Source organism: Phyllostomus hastatus, unplaced genomic scaffold (assembly GCF_019186645.2).
Source record: "Phyllostomus hastatus isolate PE091 unplaced genomic scaffold, TTU_PhHast_1.1 phas_contig_210, whole genome shotgun sequence".
NCBI classification, from domain to species: domain Eukaryota; kingdom Metazoa; phylum Chordata; class Mammalia; order Chiroptera; family Phyllostomidae; genus Phyllostomus; species Phyllostomus hastatus.
The window spans coordinates 6,214,369-6,238,474 of NW_025333737.1; the positions used below are offsets into that span (position 1 = coordinate 6,214,369).

Genomic DNA, 24,106 nt, shown 5'->3' on the forward strand with positions numbered 1-24,106 from the left:
GCTCAAAGAGTTGTTTAACTATTTATTGAATTTATATCCTGTGTCTGATTGATCTCCACTTAACAGAAGGTAAGGAAAAGAAGTAAAACGCATATCACAATTGATGTTTATTTGGTTCCATGCTTCACTAGACTTTGACAGAATTTGATTTTTTCCTTTACTTTCTTTCCTTCACCTCCTAATTTAAGACTTCAGGGTTATTAGGCTTAAACTGTGATTGATATATAAGATTGCAAGTCTTTGCTAAGAATATATATAATCAAGAATGTCTCAGAATAGCATTTCCTTATTAGCTGCAATCCATTAGCCTTCTCCTGGAAGGTTTGGGTGTGTGTGTGCATGCACATGCATGCATACATATGTGTGTGCACGTGTGCACAGGTACATGTGTGAGTGTGTGCATGTGACACATAATGAAGACAAATTTCATCCTGGGCGACAATCTGGGCACTGAGCCTGCAGTGATGTTCTGAATCATTTAGCAAAGCCAGGAATAATTTGCCTTCTTTGTACCTCACAACCAACAAGACTCCTGATTTCACAAAATAAAACTACAAAGCATTGTTTCCTATTCCCTTTTGCAGAGACCAAGAGCATTTAAAATAGTCTTTAATAATATTCCTCATATATTCTATTATTGGAAAAACACAGACCTCCCTTGTTAGAAACTAGCAGACAGGAAAATCATGTCATGAGTGAAAAGATCCAATAGTCCAGTAGGATCTTTCTGAAGAATCAGAACAAATAGTCACTTGTAAAGCAGACCCCATAAAACAGGAAAAAAAATAACAAAAATCTCATACTGAAATTCAAGAAGACACCAACAAATTTATTTCAAATAAAGAACTGATTTCAGAATTTGAAAACCCCATGGAGACAGTGAACAACTGAGTGGGTTTGGATCACAGGTAAAACATATTGATGAAAAAACCTTCTGGAAACAGCATAAAATTTACATTTAAAAGACAGGTAATGTTTTCATACAGCAATTCTCTGCTGTTTCTCTACCTGATCTATTTCCATATAAAAACAAGCCTTATGAAAATAAGAAAATATATTATGTGTCACAACCTTGAAGCAATGAGTAGGATCAGGAACAGAGAAAGAACAAGCCTCATGAAAATAAGTAAGAAATACATGATGTATAACAACAGGTGAGCAGTGAATAGAATAAGGAATAGAAAAAGATCATACAGAATATAGTCTTTACCCTTTAAAAAATGCCTTCGTTAATCTATTGGAAGCTTTGGATACTCCTTGTAGAAAACTGTACATTTGTATACACATAAGATTGGCATAAAATTTCAAGAATTCACGGGTATCCTGAAGCCCTAAAGGTTTCAGTGATCAGACTATCAGCCCACAAGGATTCAGGAACACCAGGTTACTAATCCCTCACTCAGAGAAAGCAGAGTACTTACATTGTAGAGAGGAATAGTCTTCATCACCTTGTACTGCTTGGTGGGGTCCATTTTATACAGGTGACGATCAGTGACGAAAATTGCCCGGTCTTCTACCTTACTAAATCGATTGACCTGTAAGAAAACCAACCAATAACTATATCATCTCAGGAAGAATGAGCCAAATTATCTGCCAGTAGAACATCTAGGGGCAGAGGTGGCTGACTGGAGACGTGTTCTGTAACAGGTGGGTTCCATGCACGGCCACTCTGCTGGGTGCAACAGAGATCTGAAAGGAGTAGCTGTTTCCAGATTTGCAGAATTTTACAATTAAACAGGGAAAACAAGAAAAACACAAATAGTGAAAAGACTGAAAACATGTAACCCAGACACTGTAAAGAAAAAGAACCCACCACATAGGAGAAAATTTTTACAAATCATATGTCTGATAAGGGACTTGTATGTAGAACATACACAGAATATATATTGTATCTAGAATATATAACTCAGTGACAAAAGGACAAAAGCCCCATTGAAAACAGGTTAAGAGTCTGAGTAAACATTTCTGCAGAGAAGATACATGCACGGTCGATAAGCACATGAACATGCGCTCGTCAGCACTGGCCACCAGGGAGCTGCAGAGCAGAACCACGATGAGACACCACTTGCATCCATTAGGATGCATCCATTAGGATGACAATCACAAAAAGGACAGATAATAACACATGATGGCCAGGATGTAGAGAAATTGGAGGCCTCATTGCCTCTGGTGGCACTCTAAAATGATGTAGTTGCTTTGGAAAACAGTCCGGCAGTTCCTCAGCCACATAAACACAGCCACATGACCTGGAAATTCCACTCCTAGGCACACATAATCACACAAACACTTGTGCCTAATGTTCACAGTAGCATTAATCATGGTAACTGGAAAAAGCAGAAACAACCCAAATGTCAACTCATGAGTGGATAATAAAATGTGATCTATTCTTAAAATGGAATATAAATTGGCAATAAAAAATGAACATGCTATCACATGCATAACATGGTAAGTAAAATAAGCCAGTTACACAAATTGTATGGTGCCATTTTTATGAAATGTCCAGGATGCCAATCTAAGAAACAGAATGTAGATTAGTGGTGATGCAGGGCTGGGGAAGGTGAGAGGTTTGGACAAATGACAGCTAAGGAGTGTGAGATTTCTTTTCGGGGTAACAAAGATGTTAAAAAATCGACTGTGGTAACGGAGACCCAACTCATTCCATTGTAAAACCTATTAGAATAAAAAATGATCACTGTTTTCTATGAACTTGTATTTCATAGTTGTGGAATAAGTATGTAGACTATATGTGGAATTAAGACTGAAATAAAAAAATAACATTGAAACCAACTGGTGTAAGTGGTTTGCTAATGCCAAACACTGGACACATCATCTCATTACTTGTTGTTTGGACAGAAAGACAGGGAAGAAGGTTGGGTGATGCTTCTACACAGCAAGACAGTCAAGTTACATCTGCCCTTCGTCTGTGTCTCCTCATAAAGTCGAGTTACTCTCTCTGTCTCTACTAAAAGGGCAAACTTTTCACTTAATAATTGGAAAGCTTGAATAATTTCAAGGACAGTTGACTTATAATTTTTAGACCATGGATGCTAATTATAAAAATATACTTGTTAAAAAAGTTGGTGTAGAACACTGTTTTATTATTTATTTATTTTTAAAAATCCTCACTCGAGGATGTTTTGATTTTAGACAGAAAGGAAGGTGGAGGGAGAGAGAGACAGAGAGAGAGAGAGGGGGAGAGAGAGAGAAACATTGCTGTGAGAGACATCGATCGGCTACTTCCCAACCGAGCACCTGGCCAGGGCAGGACACTGGGTTTTTTAACTTACAGTTGAAGCTATGTTTGGCAAGAGGCTGGTTTTACTTATTAATGTTGTGACAATTAATCTAATGACTATAACCTCACTAATATAGTTCTAATTCAATCAAAATAAAAGATACAGATTGTTTTAAATTCGAAGTATATCAAAAAAGCTGATTTCCTTATAAAATAGTTGTAAGTTATCAAAATAGTTATAAAAAAGACTGACAACTTCGTTTTACAACAAAGTAAGAATTTTACGTAAAACAGTATGATTCCTTTTTTAATGAAGGTCAAGAAAAAAAAAACTCTGTGCAGTAAAGGAAATCAGGAGGGTGATTGTGGGAGGGTGAGGGTGGATGTGGCAGGGAAGGGGCATGAGGGGGCTTTCTGGGGTGAAGGAAATGTTCTTTACCTTGATAGGGCTGTAATTTACAGGGTGTATACTACTCAAAACTCACTGAACTGTATACTTCTGATAATGTGTATTACCTGCATATAAATTATATACCTCGATACAAATACACAGACAGGATAAAAACAATGTGGAATCTCAAATATCCATGACAGATTTTTATTTATTGCCCTATTATTTCATGAACAGTAAGCTCCTTGAGGGTCGTGACCATATGGTATCTCTGACCTCATACTTCACAGCCCCCAACAAAGATGTGGGCAACCACTACAGAGCATTTACCACAGCATCCTTGCTGAGCAGTTGGTTTTGAGAGTACTTTAAATCCCACAGGCTAACTTCAAGAACTCTTCTCCACACGAACCAACCAGTGTTGAGACTGGGAACCGTCGGATGGGAAAGCAAAGGAAGATGGCTGCAGCGTACTGGGGAGGTTGCATAAAGTTCAGAAAAAATTCCCCAATGGCAAATAAAAGCACAGTTGTTGAACAGCTTAAGTCCCCATTGCCCAGTTTGGTTCTGGAAAAACTTTATTTCTGCACTGAAGAAAAAGGAACTGTGGGCTTCTTGCTCTTTTATATCTGAGGTTGCAAGATCCTTTGTGAGTAAGCTATCGTTTTAATAAAAAAGCTAACATTAACATTACTATACAAGCTCATGGATTGTTGATTTGGAATTATTTATGCTCCTGGTTGGAACGGTTGAGATTTATTTGTATACTGGCTTTTCTCATAAAGCATCTTCACCATGAGTTGATTTTTCTTTTCAGAGTCAAATTTTCACAACCAGCTGTCACTACAAGACTGCACACAGCACACCAACGGACCAGATGAACCGCCATGACTGAAGCTGACCTGGAGAAACGTGCTGGTGCCTGTGAGTGTGATGCTCTGTTACTAGGCAACAGCTACCCTTATAAAATCTTTAGACTCACCATTTCATCGAGAAAAGTATCTTCCTAACATCAGAAATATATAAATGGGATTGACTTTATTTTTTCTACATTTGTTAATTTAGCACATGACTCCTATTAATTAAAAAAAATTAGGCTGGTAAACATTTACTCGCACTAAGTGATTTGATAAATGTTTCCTTCTCCTAAATTTACCGTGTGCACTTCCGGGCACTTTAGAAGTTGCTGATGATATACAAAGGAATGACATAAAGCCTTCAGTTAAAGTAAGAATCTGAGGCTAGTAGATGGAGTTGAGACAGATAAGAAACTTTCAAGTAAAAATCATTTCTTACAAATATAAAGAAAATAAAACTAGATAATAGGATTGGGAGAAAATGTATATGTGTGTGATTCTGTAGAGGGCCACTTTATTAGGGAGTCAGAAAATGCTCACATTGCAGGTAGATCTTTTTTCTAACAGAATTAATGAAGAAACATTTTATAAATCTGTATTTAACTGCTTGCTGATTAGCATGTTTCAATGTTACAGATTTGTGTAACATTTACATCAGGGCACTGAGCACTACAAATTCCTGAGGAACTACAAGGTCAGGTTTCTTAGTGAGGAGAAGAAAAAGGAAAGCAAAACAAAACAATAAAAAACCCACCCAAACCCCTCAACTAAGTAGACTAGAAGGCAAAGCTGTGATATATAAAGTCCCCATCCCTGCTTCACAGGGATCTGATTTTCAAGATGCAAACAAAGAAGTTAGATATTAATTTGAAAACACTGTTAGCATTGGTAGGATATACATCTAAGTACATAAATTAGGACAGGTAGGATGGGACATTGAAGATATATTGTTATAGGTAGAATACAGCAAACTAAAATTCAAATTTTAGTTTGAATTTTATTCAGTCTTCTCCTTCTTGCCTCATAATTTTAGAAATCAGTCAATTCTCTAAACATTTCCTCAAGACAAAAAATACCTTTTTTGTCTTGACAAAAATGGTATCTGTAATTAAGAACAAAGTAGAGTTGACACGGTGAAATAATAACTACTCTTGGTAATAACTGTTCATGTCACATGGTAAGTTTTTGCCATGGAAGTGAACCGGCACTTGTCAGAAGACTTGACATGAGCGACGGTGGAGCGTCTGCATCAGCGTTTTCTAAGTTGTTTATGAGCACCACACCAGCCTTGCATGACACTTTGTGCAAGACAGGGCTCCAAGTCAAGCTGGTTTGGGGAACAATGCAAACCACAGCCTTTCCTGGGATATTCATAACCCACGAATACATTAAAGGCTCTGAGAATGCTGCGCTCAAAGAGCACATTCAGTGGTTTAGTTCAGCATTTCCCAAACACAATGAATGAGGGCCCCCTTTCCGAAAACACATCCAGATTCAACAGAACACTGGAGTGTGAGGCCCATGCGGGAGGACATTAATCATCATTTGTATCCATCTTAGGATACGGAGAATAGAGAACGCAGAAGGTGAAAGCTGAATAATAAGCAAAAGCAGTGTTCCTCATCTTTTGTGAATTCATATTGAAAAATATGAGTATGTTGCAAAAATATGAAAAAACAACATTTCTGCATAATTTCACAAGGTCACGCAAGAGCTGAAAACAATAGGCCACGGTGGTAAAGCGGAGGGCACTGTCCTTTCTATGACGGGTCCATGAGTTGGTCTGGACACCAGCAAAAAGCTTACAGCAGCCATCTTATTGAAACTGTTTAGAAATATTACATTCCTTTTGTATGCAAAAATGTAATTTCTAAAGGGAACGGGTCATGAATCTTTACCTTCTGTTTTAGCAACTCAAATCATCCTCAGAACATGACCAAGTGAGTGGGAAGGACATCCTGTGACTAAGTGACAGCTCCAAGTCACATAACTTAGCTAAACCACAGTGGAAAGGAAAACTTTTCACACACATATGTAAATTTGTAAATTCAAACTACATTAAAATAATCATGGCATAGGGGCACTAATTTCCTTCCATTTAAATTCATGAAGTAATAGAAAAACTGGATTACAGGCTATTAGATAAAATCTCATTTTATTTCTTCTATGTCCTAAGCTAAAATCCTCAGCTAAAGAAAAAAAAAATTCCCTTTTATCTTGCTTTTGCCCAAACACGTCTAATGACCTGTTTGTAGGTTTAGTCAGCACCACAGGGGGCCGGAGAGGACGTTTCCCTGGAGAATGAGCCCGGGAAAGCCCGGGAAGGAGAGCAGCTATTTGCAGAGGCCTCCTACGCTTATGGCCGAAGTTGACAGAAAGTGGCGGCTTCGTAAAGAATGAAAGCACGAAGAAGAGGGCTATACTGAAATGGCATCAAGTTTATCTTGGTACGTCCTTGGGATGAAAAATATTCTAAAGAAGACAAGATTCTAAAGTGGAAAAATACTATTTTGTACTGAACTTAAAATACAGGAGCATGACAAGGAATTTTTCAGTTTTTATCCAGCAGGACTCAGGGAGAGACATGCTGTCAGACATCAAATTGTCATCACGGGAATCAGAGACACCGGGCTTTTCCGTAGTGGAGGGTGATTGTCAGAACCATCCAACTGTCTTTGATCAATTGTTCTGACTACTAATTTGACTTCCCAGGTATCTTGATTCTAAAAAGGAAGTACCCTAGATAGTAGACATGAGGACTCAGTAAAATGGCTGAAATGGTCAATCCCTTTATGGTTCTGTGAATCTGGTTAGCAAAAGTCATTTCCTGATTGGCTGATCAACTCGAGGTATACTTATAAACCAGAGTTTCTGAATTTAGGACTTCAGAATTAGGCTCCAGACTTTGCAACCACTCTGAGATACTGCCAGCAAGTGTTACTCAGTGACATGTACCATATTTTGTCGTGTATAATGTGCACCTCCAGTTTTGTGCACATTACGCACAGGATTATTATACCCATGGCATGTGATCATTGTACCCATGTATAACGCACATCCTTATTGTTCCCTCAGAAGTCTGGGCAAAAGAGTGCACATTATACACAGCACAATAGGGTATTTCATCCTAAATTTAAAATTTAGTTAAAAAGTTTGTATTACACTGAATTGATGATCTCTCCTTCCTTAGAATGTCTGAACACTAATAGTTATATAATTTTTGAAATACATGAATAAAGTTTAATCTATTTCTTTCATTACAGTATTTGGTCAGTCTGACTAAAGATTTGTCAATTTTGTTAATCTTTAAGCCAATTTTTGGATTTGTTGCCTTTTTTCCTATTATTTTTACATTCTCTATCTTGATTGATTTCTGCAATGAAGGACTTGATTATTTCCTTCTCCTGCTTGCTTTGGGTTAGTTTGCCTTTTTTATTTTTAACCAGTGTCTTAAGGTAGAAGATTATTGATACGAGATCTTTCATCTTTTCTATTGTAGGCATTACATTTCCCTCTAAGATGACTTTAGCTGCATCCTATTAAGTTTTGATATGTTGTGTCTTCTTTTCCACATGTTCTGATGTTCCTGTGATCTCTTGTTTGACTGCTGGTTATTCGGGAGGGTGCCATTTAATTCCCACCCAGTTTTGCACACCCTAAGTTGCTTTCTGCTATTCATTGCTAATTTCACTCCATTATGGTCAGAGAACTCACTTTGTATGATTTTGATCTTTTTAAATTTATCGAGGCTTCTTTTATGACCTACCACTACCGTTCCCCTAAACTCTTCAAACACTGTTACTGGCATTTTAAAGTTTGCCAAACTTATACCTGAAAAAATAATATTTCATTATTTTGATATAAATAACACTGTATTTTTTAAAAATTTGAAACAAAATACCTCTAAATTTGTTATGGGGTAACTTTTCAATATTTCCTTAAATCTGCCTTTGGATGTTGGTGTATTTATGTCAATATCTCTTCTGAGGTCACTCTAGGCTATATTTTTCTTAAATTCACCTATTTAATATTTTAAAATTTATTTGCATAGTTTTACAAAATGCCCTTATAATTTCCTCTCTCTCTGCTTTGCTAAACAAGCATCTTAGGTTTTAAACAGCCAGCTACATCCCTTGCCTTCCACCTTCCAACTTGCACCTGTTCCCCTTGTCTGGCTGCTGCCGCCTCCAGGTAAGTAATGAAGCACAGCCTGCTTCAGAAAAGCAAACATACGCACAGCATATAACCCTTCCCCCTCCCTTCCGAATATCACTATGTCCTTCTCTCTTTTCCAAACTATCTTCTTCCTCCTTCTTCCCCTATTTAAAATAGTAATAAAACACATATGAAAAGTCCTCAATAACCACCATATACGAGGCAGACCAGTATGTGCTATGAAAGATACACATGCTGAAAATACAAGTCCTTGACCTTAGGGAGGACTCCTCCCCCCGTTTTTAAAAGAAATGGATATCAAAACTACCCACTTCCCTTACGAAGGCTTTACAGACCATCTCTAGAACTGTAGCCATCTCAGGCGTTCCATCAATGCCTCCTCATTGACAGGTGTAGCTCACTGACAATGTAGCTAATTATGTACCTACTGTTAATTTTATTGAAGTCATTTCTAAGTAACTTTCATCTGAATCAGCCTCTTCTTTCCAAAGATCTGGTTCAAGTTCACCTTACCTTACGGACGTGACAGGAAAAGAGGACGTTCATGTATTTGTCCTTCCGTTTCAGTTCATTTGCAACGGGGACAAAGGTGCCTGAGGTCTGAGGTGTATCTGGCTTCTGAAAGAAAAAGGAAACATGATAAAATGCCTGTGCTGAGCATTTCGGACGGAAAGGTGAGCTTTCAGTATGCCACTTTATTACTACGCTCATGAAGGTTCCCACACGTACTTTTTATCTCCCCATCCCAGATGGCACGCTACTAAAAAGTTATTTTAACACCAAAGGTCCTAGAAACATTTTAAAGTAAGGAATGGGAGAGAGCATGAAACACACTTTTGGGAATAACTGATATAAAGGTGATAGGTAAAAACAGTTGCTGAATTATGCAAAGGAAGGTTTAAATGGTCAAAGCCAGATTCGAGGGTATACCTAACACAGACAGATAGAAGACAGAGCACCCTTTTTAAAGTGGAGGAAACATTGAATAATGTACACTGAGAAGCAACAAAATCTTTTAATTTAGTATCATTCATAGAAATTTAGTTTCTGAAGGGTCAGTCTTTTTGGAAATTCTTGGAGAAAAATTCTTTTTTTTTGTTTGCTAAGGGAGCGGAGTGATTCCACTTGGCTCTCCTGGACTTACCGAAGCAAGGTAGTTGCCCTCCCAGGCCCTTTGGAGCCCAAGGTCAGCCCTTTGACCCTTCAACATTTCCATGGCCGCAACCTTCGCCCTGACCTGGGGCAGGTCTGATGCAGGTATGCTTTTGATGAGCTGAGATGCTCTCCATCTATAAGTAAATAAACAAAATGTATTAGACTTCAGAAACACAATACCATTAATTCTCAAAAACAAGAATCTGCCATTAGATAGAATTAAACCAAACTACTTGCATGCTACCCTAAAAAGGTAAAATGCCTCCAAAATATACACAGTTTTATGTGAACAGAGATGCTTGTGAAACTTGCTTTGCTGTGTGTGTGATTTGAACACAACTAGAACTTAGTGAACGTGGACTCCCATAATACACGTGGTTAGGGCAGAGCTACTTTGGATTCATTATTCATTTGACACGTGTTTGTGGGCATCTATTAAACTCCAGATGCTGTTCTAAGCAGTGGGGTCACAGCAGTGACCAAACAGGCGAGGGTCCTTTCTGCTGGGCACTTCTACTCTTGCGTGGAGAGAGACGATAAACAAGGCAACAGCATGTACAAGCGGGGAGACCCAACCCCCCTGGAATTTATGTATATAACAGTGTGTATTTCTTCTTACAAGTTTAAACTTCAGTTACCTTCAAAGTACTCTCCATTTGATGTAATATACCTATTGAGATGTCTTTCCACTGCTCAAAACAGTTTCTGAACTCATGGATTTTGATGCCTTTTAGGGCTTCTGCCATTTTTTTGTTTCACTTCTTCCATATCAGCAAAACGTTTCCCTTTGAGGACTTATTTCATTGGGGAAACAAAAATAATGTCGTTCAGGGAGAAACTGGGTAAATAGGGAGAATGGGGCATTGGGGTGATGCTGTTTTTTGGTCAAAACTGCCCGTTTTGGTCAAGAACATGCAGCACAGTGTGGGCAGGTGTGCTTGGAAATCACCTGTCATGAAATGGGCAAATGCATTGAAAAAATCTTCCAAAAAATGTGCTGAAGCCGAACGCAGCCTCTCTACAGGCTGGTGCAGTGACAGAGATGGGATCCTAGAGCACTCATCTAGCAGGGGAAGCCTGCACTGCAAGGGGCTCACCCTCCAGAAGATAATTCCATTTTTGGGAGGGTCTCCCCTCATATGATGTTGTAACTGCTACACAGAAAGTGAGGCAAGGAAAGGAGGCTGGGTGTGCAGCAGGGGGAAGAAACAGGGAGCTGGGTTATTCACAGAGGGTGGTGTGGGAGGCACCACTGGTGAGGATACCTGCACAGAGACCTACAGGAAGTGAAAGAGCCAGACGTATGGCTATTTGAGCCAGAGTCTCCCAGGAAGAGAAAACTGAGTGCAAAGGCTGTAAGGTGTGAGCTTGCCTGGTGTGTTAGAGAACCAACCAGGAGTCCTGTGATGATGGCACAGGAAGAGCGGGGAGGAGGGAGGGAGAAACAGGAGGGGAGTCAGAGGGAGAGCCAGGGCCAGTACCCCCCACCTACCCCCTCGGCCCACCCGAGGCAGGCAGGCCATTATTAGGACTCTGGCCTTTACTCTGAATAGGATAAGAAGCCATTGGAAGTTTCCGAACAAAAAAGGGATAAAACCTGACTCCTGCTTTATAAGATCATTCCAACTGCTGTATGAAGAAAGGCTGAAGGGAACTGGGCTAGGAACAGGATGACCAGTTAGGAGGCTATTTCCGTAATGCACATTGTAGAGGATGGCTTGGATCCGGGGGTCAAGGCAGAGACAGGTACTGGCTTTGGATATGTTCTGAAGGATGCACCAACAGGACTTACTGATGGATTAGATGTGGAGGCAAGAGAGCAAGAGAACAAGAGGATTTAAAGATGACTCCAAGGTTTTTTGTCTAAGCAATTAAAAGCATAAGTTAAAAAATAACCTTCCTTATTGAGAAAACCAAGTACAAGGACTTTTATGCTCTTAGCAGCAGCCTAGCCCTACATGACACTTAAGCCATCTTTTCCGCCACAGGAGCTTGATTCAGGCGGGCTGGAAGCAAACTGAGAATTGCCTTACATCAGGTGAAATAATCAAGGCCTGTGGTTCTCAAACTGTTTCCATGGAACACCAGAGTGAGATTCAGCTGAATCTGAAGAGTGGTGGTCTTTTCCCCATTTACATATGCAAAATGTCAGAAAGCCTGGTTTCATCTAAGATCTTCCTGAGGTGTATTCTTGTTTCAAGATGGTGGCTTGAGTCTAAATGTTTTTTCTGACTCTCTCAAATTTCCACCAAAATAACTGAATAAATATAAAAATAGGGAAAAATCGAAAGCACTACCAGAAAATGGGAGTGCTCTCAGTGGACTGGAGGGTGTGAAACTTTCTGAAGAGAGGAAGCAGATGGGACTGAGCTGGTGGAGGAGCGACTCCATGCTGAGCAATCCACTTAGCAGAAGGAGATGGGCCCTTCTCCAAGGCGGCCCCAGGAATCCTTGAGCCTGAAGCAGCAGGGGCTGGGAGCAAGGGCAGGAGGTAAGGGATTTCAAGGTGACAGCTGTGCCAGTTCCCTGAACACAGAATGGCTGGCTGTGGTGAGGTGGGCACAGCTGCCATGGCAGAGAAGGGCAGAGATGGTAGGTTGCCGAAACAACCACCACGGAAAAAGTGAAGGCTCAACACAACAGTGAAATCCTCTTCTCTACCTTCTGTGGCCAACTGACACTCCAGTGGGACAGACCATCCTAAGACCCAAAGAGGCTGGAAGAGGAACAGGTGTGAAGCAGTTTGTGGTCAAAGGCAAGGACACTAGGGACAGGCAGGCCCCACAAAACTATGTAGCATGTTAGGCAACTGCCCCAGTTAGCCCTTGAGCCCCCAATTTCATTCTCAGTGGGGAGAGGTCCTTGCTCTGCCTGCAGGTCTGTTTTCAGCCTGTGGACCTGGTCAGCCTGTGCCTTCTTCACTGCCCACAGTGGCCCAGGGCAAGGTCTATACCTAACCAATTCCAAAGGCATGCCTGGGAATCTGGAATCTGACCTAGACAACCACAGAGAGAGCCACGTGGGCTGCTTATCCTATTGAGCAAACCTCCATCAAAAAATATGTTAACTGACAGCAACAGCAGCAGCCACAGAAACGCCAGCCTTGATGACATGAGAGAGGGGACGAGGCTGGGCACGCCTGGACTCCCAGCCATCCCGAGTGCAGAGCTGCTCTGAGGACAGGGCGAGCGTAAACACGATCAGACATACGCTGAGATCCTGGGAAAAACAAGCCCACAGTCACAGAGGTACCCTGCAGCACAGGCCTCTCAGCAGTCCGCAGGCCAAGACATTCAAGGGCACCTTAGACTGAGCATGGGGACGAGGTCAGGGGTCGGTAAACCAGAGCCTGTGCCAAATTTGGCCCATGGCCTGGTTTTGCTTTCTCAAGCTAAGAATAGTTTTTACGTGTTTGACCAAACCAAACCAAAACGAGGTAAAATATGTGACAAAGACCACACGTAGCCCATGAAGCCTAAACAATTTACTATCTGGCTCTTTACAGGACAAGCTTGGCTTTGAACTAGAACAACATAACTAGCAAGATTCATTCAGAGAGAGTGTGTGTGTGTGCAGCCAACAAACAGAGCAGACACGTTATTTTCAAGATGCTCACTGACTGTAAGCCCTAAAATAGCTGGTAGTGTCTTTGGCATCCTGACTTTCGCCATGTACCTGGAACCTCGGTCAGTGCCTGTGGCACAGCAGGGTTTAGTATATATTTCCTGAATGAATTAAGTTTTATAAAAATTAATCATGCTCAGCCATACATAAAACCTCAAAATCTAAAGAAAGCTGTACAGGCCACAGTGCAACATAATCAAAATCAGTAATTCTTTGCATCCATTAAAAATATTACACAGATCTTTACTGTCATGGACAGGTCTTCAAGACTTATTTTTTTATCCTCACCGAAGGACATTTTTTTTCATTGCTTTTTAGAGAGGAAGGGAGAAAAAAAGAGGAGAGAGAGAGACAGTGATTGGCTACCCCCTGGATACACCCCAATCAGGGATTGAACCTGAGACATTTCAATGTACAGGAGGGTACTCCAACCAAGTGAGCCACACTGGCCAGAACTTCAAGATTGATAATTTTAAGTCAAGTCATATAACCATATATACACTTGTGTAGCAAAACAACAGAAAAAAGCCCAAAGGATATGTGACTCTGTATGCACACACACTCATAGTAAGAGCAAATATTTCTCAAGTGCTTATTCTGTATCAGGCACTATCTGAAATGTTTTCTATACATATTTACTCATAATCCTTTCAACACACTATGAGCAGGTACTATTATAGCCCTTTTACAGATAAGGAAACTGAGGCACAGAGAGGTTAACTAATTTGCCCAAGGTTACACAGCTGGTCAGTGGCAGAGCTAGACTATGAACCCAGGCTCCAGGGTTTGTGTTCCTCCCCACTATATCATGCTGTCTGTTATGTGTGTGTGTGTTTGTAGATGCAAGGACAAAGATTTGGAAGGATACAAACTAATTGTTAATGAGTGGCTATTTCCAGAGAAAGAAATAAAATGGGGGAGAGACAAGTGGAGGTGTGAAGGGTTTTAACTTTATATCCTATATATTTTTACATTATGCCATTTAAAAAATAAGGATGTATTCATGTATCACTTAATTACTTTTTAAATTACGTCAAAAATGCAGGTTACAGAGAATATAATTTATGAAAAAAATTTACCTGTGCATTAAAAAGGCTGCACAATTTAAAACTAACATTTATAGTATTATACCTGAGAACTGCGGTGCTTGTGTTCTCAGTAACTTTGTACTGTTTGATTTTTTCTTTTCATATGCAATCATTTCTTTTTCCAAAAAAAAATAGCAAATGAGATATATAGTCAATATTAAAGAGTTTTCTTCCCATGCATTTTTCTTTATCTTCTGATATCTGCAATCAATTGACATGCAGTATCTCAATGATTTCGTAGTGTTCTTTGTGGGACACCATGACACCAAATGACACACTCGAGGACCATTAGCTTAGTTTATGTGACTAGATGGCTGCCTCCAAGACACAGCTATATATATCTGGGTGTACACTTGCAACAAATAAGCTCAAAAAATGAGTAAAAAGGATCTACAAATAGCTGAATACTCAGATTCAGAGCAGTTTATAAAAGAATGAAGATCTGATGGAAAGATCAAATTTTATACAGGCACATGCTTATTTATTTATAGACAAAGGAAGGGAGAAAGAGGGGAAGAGAAACATCAATGTGTGGTTGCCTCTTGTGCTTCCCCCAACTGGGGAGCTGGCACACAACCCAGGCATGTGCCCTGACTTGAAATTGAGTGGGAGACCCTTTGGTTCGCAGGCTGGCACTCAATCCACTGAGCCACATCAGCCAGGGCTTATTTGAAAAAATGGCATGCTGTAAAACAGTTGTTTTTTCCCTTGCAGTTTTAAAAAAGATTTTATGTATTTATTTTGAGAGAAAGGGGAAGGGAGGAAGAGAGGGAGAGAAACATCAGTGTGTGGTTGCCTCTCGAGCACCCTCTACTGGGGACCTGGCCAGCAACCCAGGCATGTGTCCGGACTGGGAATACAACCTGTGACCCTTTGGTTTGCAGGCAGGTGCTCAATCTACTGAGTCACACCAGCTATGTCTCCCTTGCATTTTAATATCCCTGGGAGGCTTTAAAAAGGACCTCTACTTGGGCCCCACTACCAGCCTCATGAGATAGCACTTTCTGGAGGTGCCACTTGGGCAGTGTCATGAATTATAAATTCCTTGTGAATTTAAGGCACTGCAGGATAGACAGCCATGCTCTGACGGGATTAACAGAAGTCCTAGACTGAGTTCTGTGCGGTGATTTTAATAGCTGTTGCTACGAGAAGAAAGTAGAGTCTCTAGGCCCACAACATCTAAAGCATGGCTCGACGCAGGGGTGGTGGTATACTACTCTCTTGCTTCAGGAAAACTAAATGGGCAGTTCCACTATTTTGAGAGGGAACGAGAGGCCCTTTGAAAGCTAAACCTACAAAACTAAAGACGTAAGGTAAAAGAAAACGTTTTAATGGCAAACAACTGAGCCAGCATCATGGTGCAAGAATTGGGACTTTATACTACATATTAAGTGTGCTGCCAGAGATGGGTGCAGCACACACTAATAATGTCTTACCTATTAAAAATTGCTTGCAGAAGCTCCTCGAAACGGCGAAGAACTTTAGGAGGGGTCGGCCACTTCACGTGCTTCCCGTAGTCTTTCATGGCCTTGGCGCCGTGGAAGCGTCTGGCCACCTCGCGGATGTAGGACTTCACTTTGTAGTGCCGGTAGGATCTGATAATTGTCAGAGCTGCCTTGGTCCTCTTGTACCGCATGCGGGCCAGCGTGCCCCGCCACACCTGCACAGCAGAGGAAGGAAAAAGAAAACGTTGCTGGCTGTCTGAATAGTAGATAACTTTTAAATCATAGAAATGATTTAAATTCAACTACTTATAAATTCAACTGGGGAACTTGCATGTGCCACCAAAATCAGCCACAGCCAAGGCATGTCAATTCTGCCTGCCACCAACAGATGGCGCTGGGAGCCAGGTCCGTCATTTTGGTTCAGCTGTCTACTCTGGAGTGTGGGCTGAGTTGGAGGCAGAGTCCTGTTTTCACTTTATGGTCATGAAAAGAAGAAAGCCAAAGTACAAATATCTTTAGAAAAATATTTTAAGAATGTTGAAAGGAAACAAGTTGAGTCAGAACCAAAACCCATCAACATCTGTAGTTCTCTTACGAAACCTAGCTTTACACAGATTACATACATTGGCCACTAGAGTAATGAATGTCACGTTGGATTTCCACACTGATTCATACACCTCCTGGGCAGCCCCTCTCCCAGGTGCTATGTAAACTCCCAACAATTTAGGTGTATTCCTCAGGAAAGGGTAAAACACATGACGAAGACTGTGTGAATCTTCGTTAAAATCTTTTCAGTGCTCAGAAACCAATCAGACAATTCATAAACGTCTCAATGCCAGCTTTATCCAAGGGCAGGGAAGGCAGAGATACTTATATATTTTTCAGGATCCTCTGTCCAGGTTCCCATACTTCTCAGTCTCCCAAGGAAAAAGAAATTTGGTATAATTTTCATCACCAGCTCTTCCCCTATATATGTTGTCCACCACCAACCTGACTCTTTCTTCCACACTATTTCCAGTATAAACCTTTCCTTCCTTTCTTTCTTTTCTAAAAAAATTTATTTATTGATTTGAGAGAGCAAGAGAGAAAGAGAGGGAGAGAGGAAGAGGGAGAGGAGGAGTGGGAGAGGGGGAAAGAAGCACTGATGTGTTGTTCCACTTATTCATCAGTCGGCTCTTGCACGTGCCCTGACTGGGGACTGAACCAGCAACCATGGTGTATCGGGATGGTGCTCTAACCAAGAGAGCTACCCAGCCAGGGCCCTTTCTTCTCCTTTCTGCTACCATAGTCTCCAACACCCCAAACTACTCTGCTTTCTTTGATAATAAACTCCTTGCACCACTGCCATCATGTTCCTGTTATTTGCTGCTGCTTCTTAAATGGCCATTCCAATTCCTAGATTGATGATTTTACTTCCCTTCCTGTCTCTGGCCTCTTAAGATCAAGATTTGCAACGTCTGGTTCAAAGTCTACCATATGGGTTCTCCAGACTCCTTCAGGTTTCCCTTGCTTCTTCTTAAATCCCCAACTGCCCACCAATTTCTCTCTGGAACACTCATGCTATGCCTCCTTTATCCAGTCATCTTAGGTGTCTTTAGGCAGACTCCTGAACTGGCACCACGTATTTGTGAAGTCCTCCTTTTTCAGCCTGCTGCCCAATAAAGACAGAGCTGTTTGCATACCACGTGTGGGGCGTCACCAGGGGACCCCGAGGAGGAGCTGATGGGTCAAGAAAAAACACGATACGGAGGGAAAACATGACATAGAAGCAATCTGTGACAGGAACCTAGAGTTCACATATAAACAGAATATACAGACAGTGGGGCAATGAAAACGAATCACTGCAGGTGGCATCAGTATGGAAACCCTTTTTCGTCAAAATGGCTCTCTTCTTTGTAGCCAAAACCATCCCGCAGATGGCTTTGTTACGCCTCCACCCAAGTGCTAAAATAAAGGTCCCTTCTTTAGCATCTTGAAAAGACCAAAAGAATACAATTACAGGGTAGAAGTCTGTGATTCAGTTTCTCAAAGAAAACACATTTTTAAAGTTCCATGCTGTTTGTGGCCCCCTTTTTTTTAAAAGGAAGGAAATTAAGACTCCCTAGAGCTACATCTATATAGGAAACCAATCTTTAATTTTCAACAAGTGTTTTGCAGAGCTTTTTATTAAAATGTTTTTGGTTAGATTCTTTAGTAATTTGGAAAAAACATTTTATAAGTAAGTGCTTTTTAAGGTGTAGGGGTTTTTTTTTGAGAACCTTTAAAATTTTATCTGTGTTCTTGGTTTAATTTGGCTTTGTCTAGTTGAAAAATCAAATAGCACAAAAATGCTATAAAAAGATAGCAGCTCTTACCTTTGCCTACCTAACCCCACCTACCCACCTCCCAGTCCAGTCCCATTCCATGCAAACTGTTTCGATTGCTTCTTCTGTTATTTACCAATGATACACATATCATTATTTCTTGGCTGATCCTTTTGACACCATCCAAATCACAGAATTTGGTGACTTAGCTTTCTCTTGCCATCCTCTAACCTCTCCTTTGCCATCTCAATAATAATTACATTTAAAATTTTACAGTCAACAGTGTTGGTATTATTACACATTAACTATGTTATATATTGCATAAATAATTTACGTAGTATATATATTACTGGGAACTGCCCTGCCTGGTTTCAGAAGCTGTAACCCCCTATGGCTAAGGCTGAATAAAAAGACCTTGGAATCATAAGCCACTAAGGAGACAAAACTTACCCTCCTGGCAGGGGTGCAACCTCTGCCCCCTTTACTTCACCCTACTTGGCCCCTGGAGGATGGCTGGATAGTCAATGACAGGTAAGATTCCTCAAGGGAGGAACAACCTAAGACAAGCACAGTTGGGAAGGGGCCCATCAGGGAAGGACTTAGGCAACTATAGAAAAGAGGTGATGGACATTCACCCCTCAGCTTTATCATAGCCCAAGTCCTCATTCTATCTGTAAGAAGTCTCCTAATCTCTTGGCTGCCTTACTTCCCCTACCTGACTTAAGCCTAAAACAGTGCCAGAGGTGGTGTGGCCCTGTGCTGGAAAGAGTGGTTCCCCCAGGGGATCAGGCCTAAGAATGAATGCATAAAATACTGTGAAACCTGCTTTGCTAAGAATACCCTCAATTTTAATGATAAAGGTCCAAGAATAAAATAAATGTATTTTCCAAAGTTTTATGGCCCTTTGGCATCACTCTAGCTGACCCTGACTCAGAATAAGCCCTCATAGTTCTTTGAATGTTTTCTGTTCTTTGATCATTACTGCCTGACAGTGATTGATGAACTTTATGTAAATGTCCTGTATTCCTATGCAAACTAAACCCAACAAAAGCCCATTGAGAAAGAGGCTTAAGGCCTTTCTCCTCTGAGGGACTGGTCAGTCTTTCCTCCCCAAGCATATCATGTCTTGGTAGACTTATTCTCATCCGTGATGGCCAGGAGAGCTTTGCTGGACCCAAGCTCCCCCATAATATACTATATTTCATATTACATATTAATTTGATTCATCAATGTGCTAAGGAGTATAATATGACTACCCTTTCATTACTTTGTCAAGTAAATTTGCTTTTACTTATAGTTAACAGCTGTCTCATTTTAAAACTCTGCTTTATTTTCTATATACCTACTGTTAATTTTTGCCAAATGCTCTAACAGACCCATCAAGTGATCAGCAATAATTTCTCCAATTGTCAAGCACATCGACTGAACCTTTTCTTTGATGTTCCTTGTGTCCTTACGCTCTTTGGGCACACTGCGCTGTGCCTGTTCTGGGACTTTTAAAGCAACTCTTCCATGTTCGATCCCTGATTCTTGAGCTTATGTTTTTCTTTTTTCTTGGTTCTCCTCCCTCCAGTAGCTTCCAAGAAAGGGTGCATGGCCAGTAAACATCTCTTCTCTTTAATCTGAGGGTACAAAGGAGTTGCCTGAATCACTGTCTGTTTGTTGGGGTATGAGAGCCGAGTGGATGAGAACAAGCTCTGGACGCAGACTGCCTGCGTTCTAGTCCTGGTTCCACCTTTACCAGCTGGGTAAACTTGGGCAAGCTTCTTAACCCCTCTGCGCCTTAGTTTTCTTATCTGTAACCATGGGGATGATAATGATGCTCATCTTGGAGTGTTGTGAGGCTCATCGGAGTTGATACACATGAAACACTTGAAATAGTGCCTGGTGGGTAAATGGAACTCAATATGCATTGGTTGTTATGACTCTTTGAAATCTTTGTCTTTAGGAGATTTCAAATCTTCTAGGACCCTGTGGTCCCCCCAATCCCACTTTTTTGTATGTGCAGATTTTTTTTTGCCTTAGTCACATGTCAACATGACCTGGAAACTCTTAATGAGTGTAAGCCATCCCTTGTCAGCATTCCATTTATTCCAAATAGTGTTTCACTGGGTGTTATTTTATTCTTCCATTGATCATGTGGACTGGATGTTCATGATTGGTATGCCTCATCTAGTCTTTCAGTGCTCAAGCAGAGTGGAGACACAGCTGGGGCCTTGGGTAGCTTTGGGTCATTGAGTTCCTTGCTTAATACAAACAAAATAAATGCACCAGGAGTTTGCTTCACTGCCTGAAATATACCGTAGGCTTTTGGTTGGGTTGGGTATAGATATTCTGTTTTCCATGTCTTGTGGAGCTTTTCCTTGGTTTGGCTGTAATAATTATTCCTAGCGATGCTTCCTATATCCCATGCCCACATATTGATGTACCAGAGGCAGGAAAGATAAACTTCTGGACTCTTCTCGCCTATAGGAAGACATCTTCTTGATGGAAGAAAGGGTCCCCAGTGAAGGTACGGGTTATTCCAAGTTTTCCCTCTGGGTTATTTTTACACTTACAGTCAGAACCTTGAAAAGCAGTGAAGCCTTTCAGAATTCCCTCCTATACTTCTCCATGTTCCAATCTCTTTGAAGAACACTGTGATTTTTTTTTTAAGCACCTTCTTTCAAGTTGGCCTACTTTTTCTTTTTCTGCATGACACCTCTCAAAGTTTATGGTATGTAGTTGAGATCTCTTTTTGGTTTCAGAGTTGATGACATGTTTTTTGTTATTTTTACATTTTTGTTAATTTCAGCAAATTTAGGGGAAAGGAATTTTGTGAACCTGCAGTTTTATTGTCAACTTTACCTGAAGTCCCTTAGGCTTTTTTTTTTTAACATCAGAAAAGAAATAGCACTGAGAAACCACAAAGGAGAATGATTTTATGCAAAAAATAATTCAGGTGTTTTTCCTTATAATCCAGTCTTTTTTGGTATAAACAGATACGCTCCCATAAAAAATTGTGTCAATGTGTGTGGGAGGGTTGTTGCTGATTTTTCCACCAAGGGTCTGCAGGTTGAAATTTAGGGTATAAGACAGATTTTTCCATTTCCCTCTTGTTTAAAGCAGCCTAAACTGTTGGGTTTTCCAGGAGTCATACAAAGCTTACCTCTGTACAGGACTCTTGCCTAATGATGGAGCGTCAAAAAGCAGATTATAGCCAATAAGCAAATAATTAATATTTGTTTGCATTTGCCTACAGAGATTCAGCAAAAAACAGGCAGCCAAAAGGGGGCCTCATTAAACGATATCCACACTGGAAGTGGGACCAACCAGACATTGTATGCTTGAGGATATGGTGCAAGCGAGGGGAAGCTGAAGGAAGTGCAACAGGACCTGGGAGGGGAAGTTAAGCAGAAGATGTAAGGTGGACAGCAGAGTGACAAAGAAGAGGGCCAGCAAGTCATTTCTTAGGGAGAAAATACGACGGAGGCAAACAGGCTGACTCAGCGGGAACAACTGAGGTCTAAAGAGAGAACACGAGGACAACAGCGCATGCATCACTGCCATTGAGTTTCAGATCCAATTCCTCTCTTCAGTACTCTGACCCTCCACAGTCAGTCCTCAACACAGCGGCCAAAGTGATCCTTGCAAGACTCAAGTCAGGTCCTGTCACTGCTCTGCTTAAAGCTCTGCCACAGCCCTCCATTTCCCTCAGCGTGAAGGTCAAAGTCCCTTCCCGGTCTCCAAGGCCCACACAACCTGGTACCATTATGTCCCTCGCCTCCCCCTGTTCTTTCCCTTCACCCCAGTCACACTGGGTCCCTGCTATACCCTGCACAGCCTGGGCACCCTCTTGTCCCAGGACCTTGTTCTAGTTTTCCTTCTGGAATGATCTTCCCTCAAATATCACCTGGCGAACTCCTTCCCCTCTCCGAGTCTTTGCCCAGTTGTCACCTTCCCAGTGAGACCGACCCTGACCACCCCACTTAAAACTTCACCTTGTCTCTACCCTCTCCTTCTGGTCCCCTCTGTTCTCCTTATCACGCTCTATTTCTTCTTGCCTCCAGCACTTGACACCTTCAGGCATACCATGTTATTTACATAGCATCATATTGTGCTCTTCCCACCCTGGATTTTAAGCTCTACAAGGCTAGGGTTCTTCATCTCTTTTGCTCATTGGTAAATCTCCATTGCCTGAACAATGCCAAGGACAGAGTAGCCACTCAACAGTATTGGCTGAATAAAGGAATGCTTTCAACTCCATCTCCCAAGCCTGATAGTGAATCTTTCATTTTGGCTGTTATGTTTTCTGTTTTTAAGAGCTCATTCTTGTTCTCCACCTATTCCTTACAAAAACACTTTTGCTCTTGTTTTGCAACACCTCATCCTTCCTCTCTGAGTACAGGAACCATAATTTTACTTTACATGCTGCTCCCTGTAAAGGCAAAACAGCAGACATCTGTTACCTCTGAATCCCCTCTCTTCCATTTGTCGTGGTCTTGACCTTTTGAGTGAGAGGCCTTTCTCAAATGTCTGGGAATCCTTGGCCATCCACGTGCCGAAGAGGGAAATGCCACTTGGAAGCTCTGTGTATCTGTTTTATGAATACTGAACTTTGCTACAGGGTAATCAAATGGGGACCAACCATCTGTGGGGAATCCCAGAATGTCCATTTCTTAATTAAAGTGTTTTCTCTTTGCTGCCAGAATTCGGAGTGAAGGAGGATGGGAGCCATCTACAGTATCTTGACTTTCATTAATTTCCTTGGTTTCATTGTGGTACCTGAACCCTCTTCTCCACTGTGCCTGGTGTCCTCAAGCCTGGAGTTTCTCTGGTTCAATTTCTTTAGAGTGAACTTCTTGTCTTATATCACAATAAGACTGAGGCAGTTACTGGGATTTGGGAGGCCTGGGTCCCTCACCTCCCATTGGTCTTTATACAGATTTTCACTCAACCTGCTTCTTCAGCTCTACTCCTCACCCCTACCTGCAGAGGTACCTGCTTCCATGCCCCCAGCCTGCAGAGGTATCTGGTCCCACCCACTCCTGAGTCTTTCTAGAGTCCTATGCCTGGGTGAACTGGCTTGCTTGTCTGCCTTATCTGCAGGCACTTAGAGTTCAGCTTTCTCTACCTACCTGGGGGAAGTAACTACACGTCCACTTATTTCCAAAATTATGTAAATGCCTCTTGTCTGCTGTTGTTTGCATGGTTCTATTTGTCCTTGTGGGTTTCTCCAACTTTACCCTTTAGTGCTCATTTTGGGTTTTGAGGGGGAGCGGACATAAACACAATCTGTCATGTTTAACCAGAGGTTTTATCATGCCATCTGAATTCTGCCATGTCTGCCTCTGGTGCACACACTTCCTCCGTGGTCAGGCATGTCAAAGCGACATCTGGCAGCCATTAAAGCACAAGCTGTACTTTTGCAAAAGATGTAGGATTCTAGGTTACACTTTATCAAGAAGTAGGTCAATTACATATCTTCAGTTTAGTCTCGGAAGTAAACACAGATCAGCTTTCCTTTTTTTTTTTTTCCAGTTCTCCATGTTTTGTTTTTGTTTTCTAGTCATTATGGGTGTTAGGCCCTTTCTGTCCTGTTCTCAAAAGGCTCGCTGGTGCTCTGACTTGGATATTCTCTTAGTTTCTACAACCAGAAGCCTTCAAAATTTCAGCTTCCCAGGCCCCCCATGCATAGGGACGACTTTTGGGAGAAGCAACTTTCTTTTATTTCAAAACTTAAGCTTCCCATATTATTACTCTGGCAGAGTTTTCACAGTTTTATGGTTGTTAAAGAGTTGTGGTAGAAGAGAATTCATTTAGGTGCTAGGCTGAACTCTGAGCAAACTGTAA

The 24,106-nt window shown here is 41.2% G+C and overlaps 1 protein-coding gene across 2 annotated transcripts in view; it reads right to left on the reverse strand.

Moving 5' to 3' along the window:
* Positions 1–24,106, reverse strand: part of MYO1D (myosin ID) — a 320,834-nt gene that overhangs the window by 130,266 nt on the left and 166,462 nt on the right. Inside the window, exons 17-20 of one of the 2 annotated variants that reach the window (XM_045836252.1) lie at positions 15,963–16,186; positions 9,804–9,948; positions 9,173–9,274; positions 1,422–1,535 (exon numbers count right to left, since the gene is read on the reverse strand). In XM_045836252.1, coding sequence (XP_045692208.1) covers positions 1,422–1,535; positions 9,173–9,274; positions 9,804–9,948; positions 15,963–16,186 — 585 coding nt within the window. Of the gene's footprint in view, positions 1–1,421; positions 1,536–9,172; positions 9,278–9,803; positions 9,949–15,962; positions 16,187–24,106 lie in introns of both variants that reach the window. The other variant, XM_045836251.1, reaches the window with a different exon arrangement.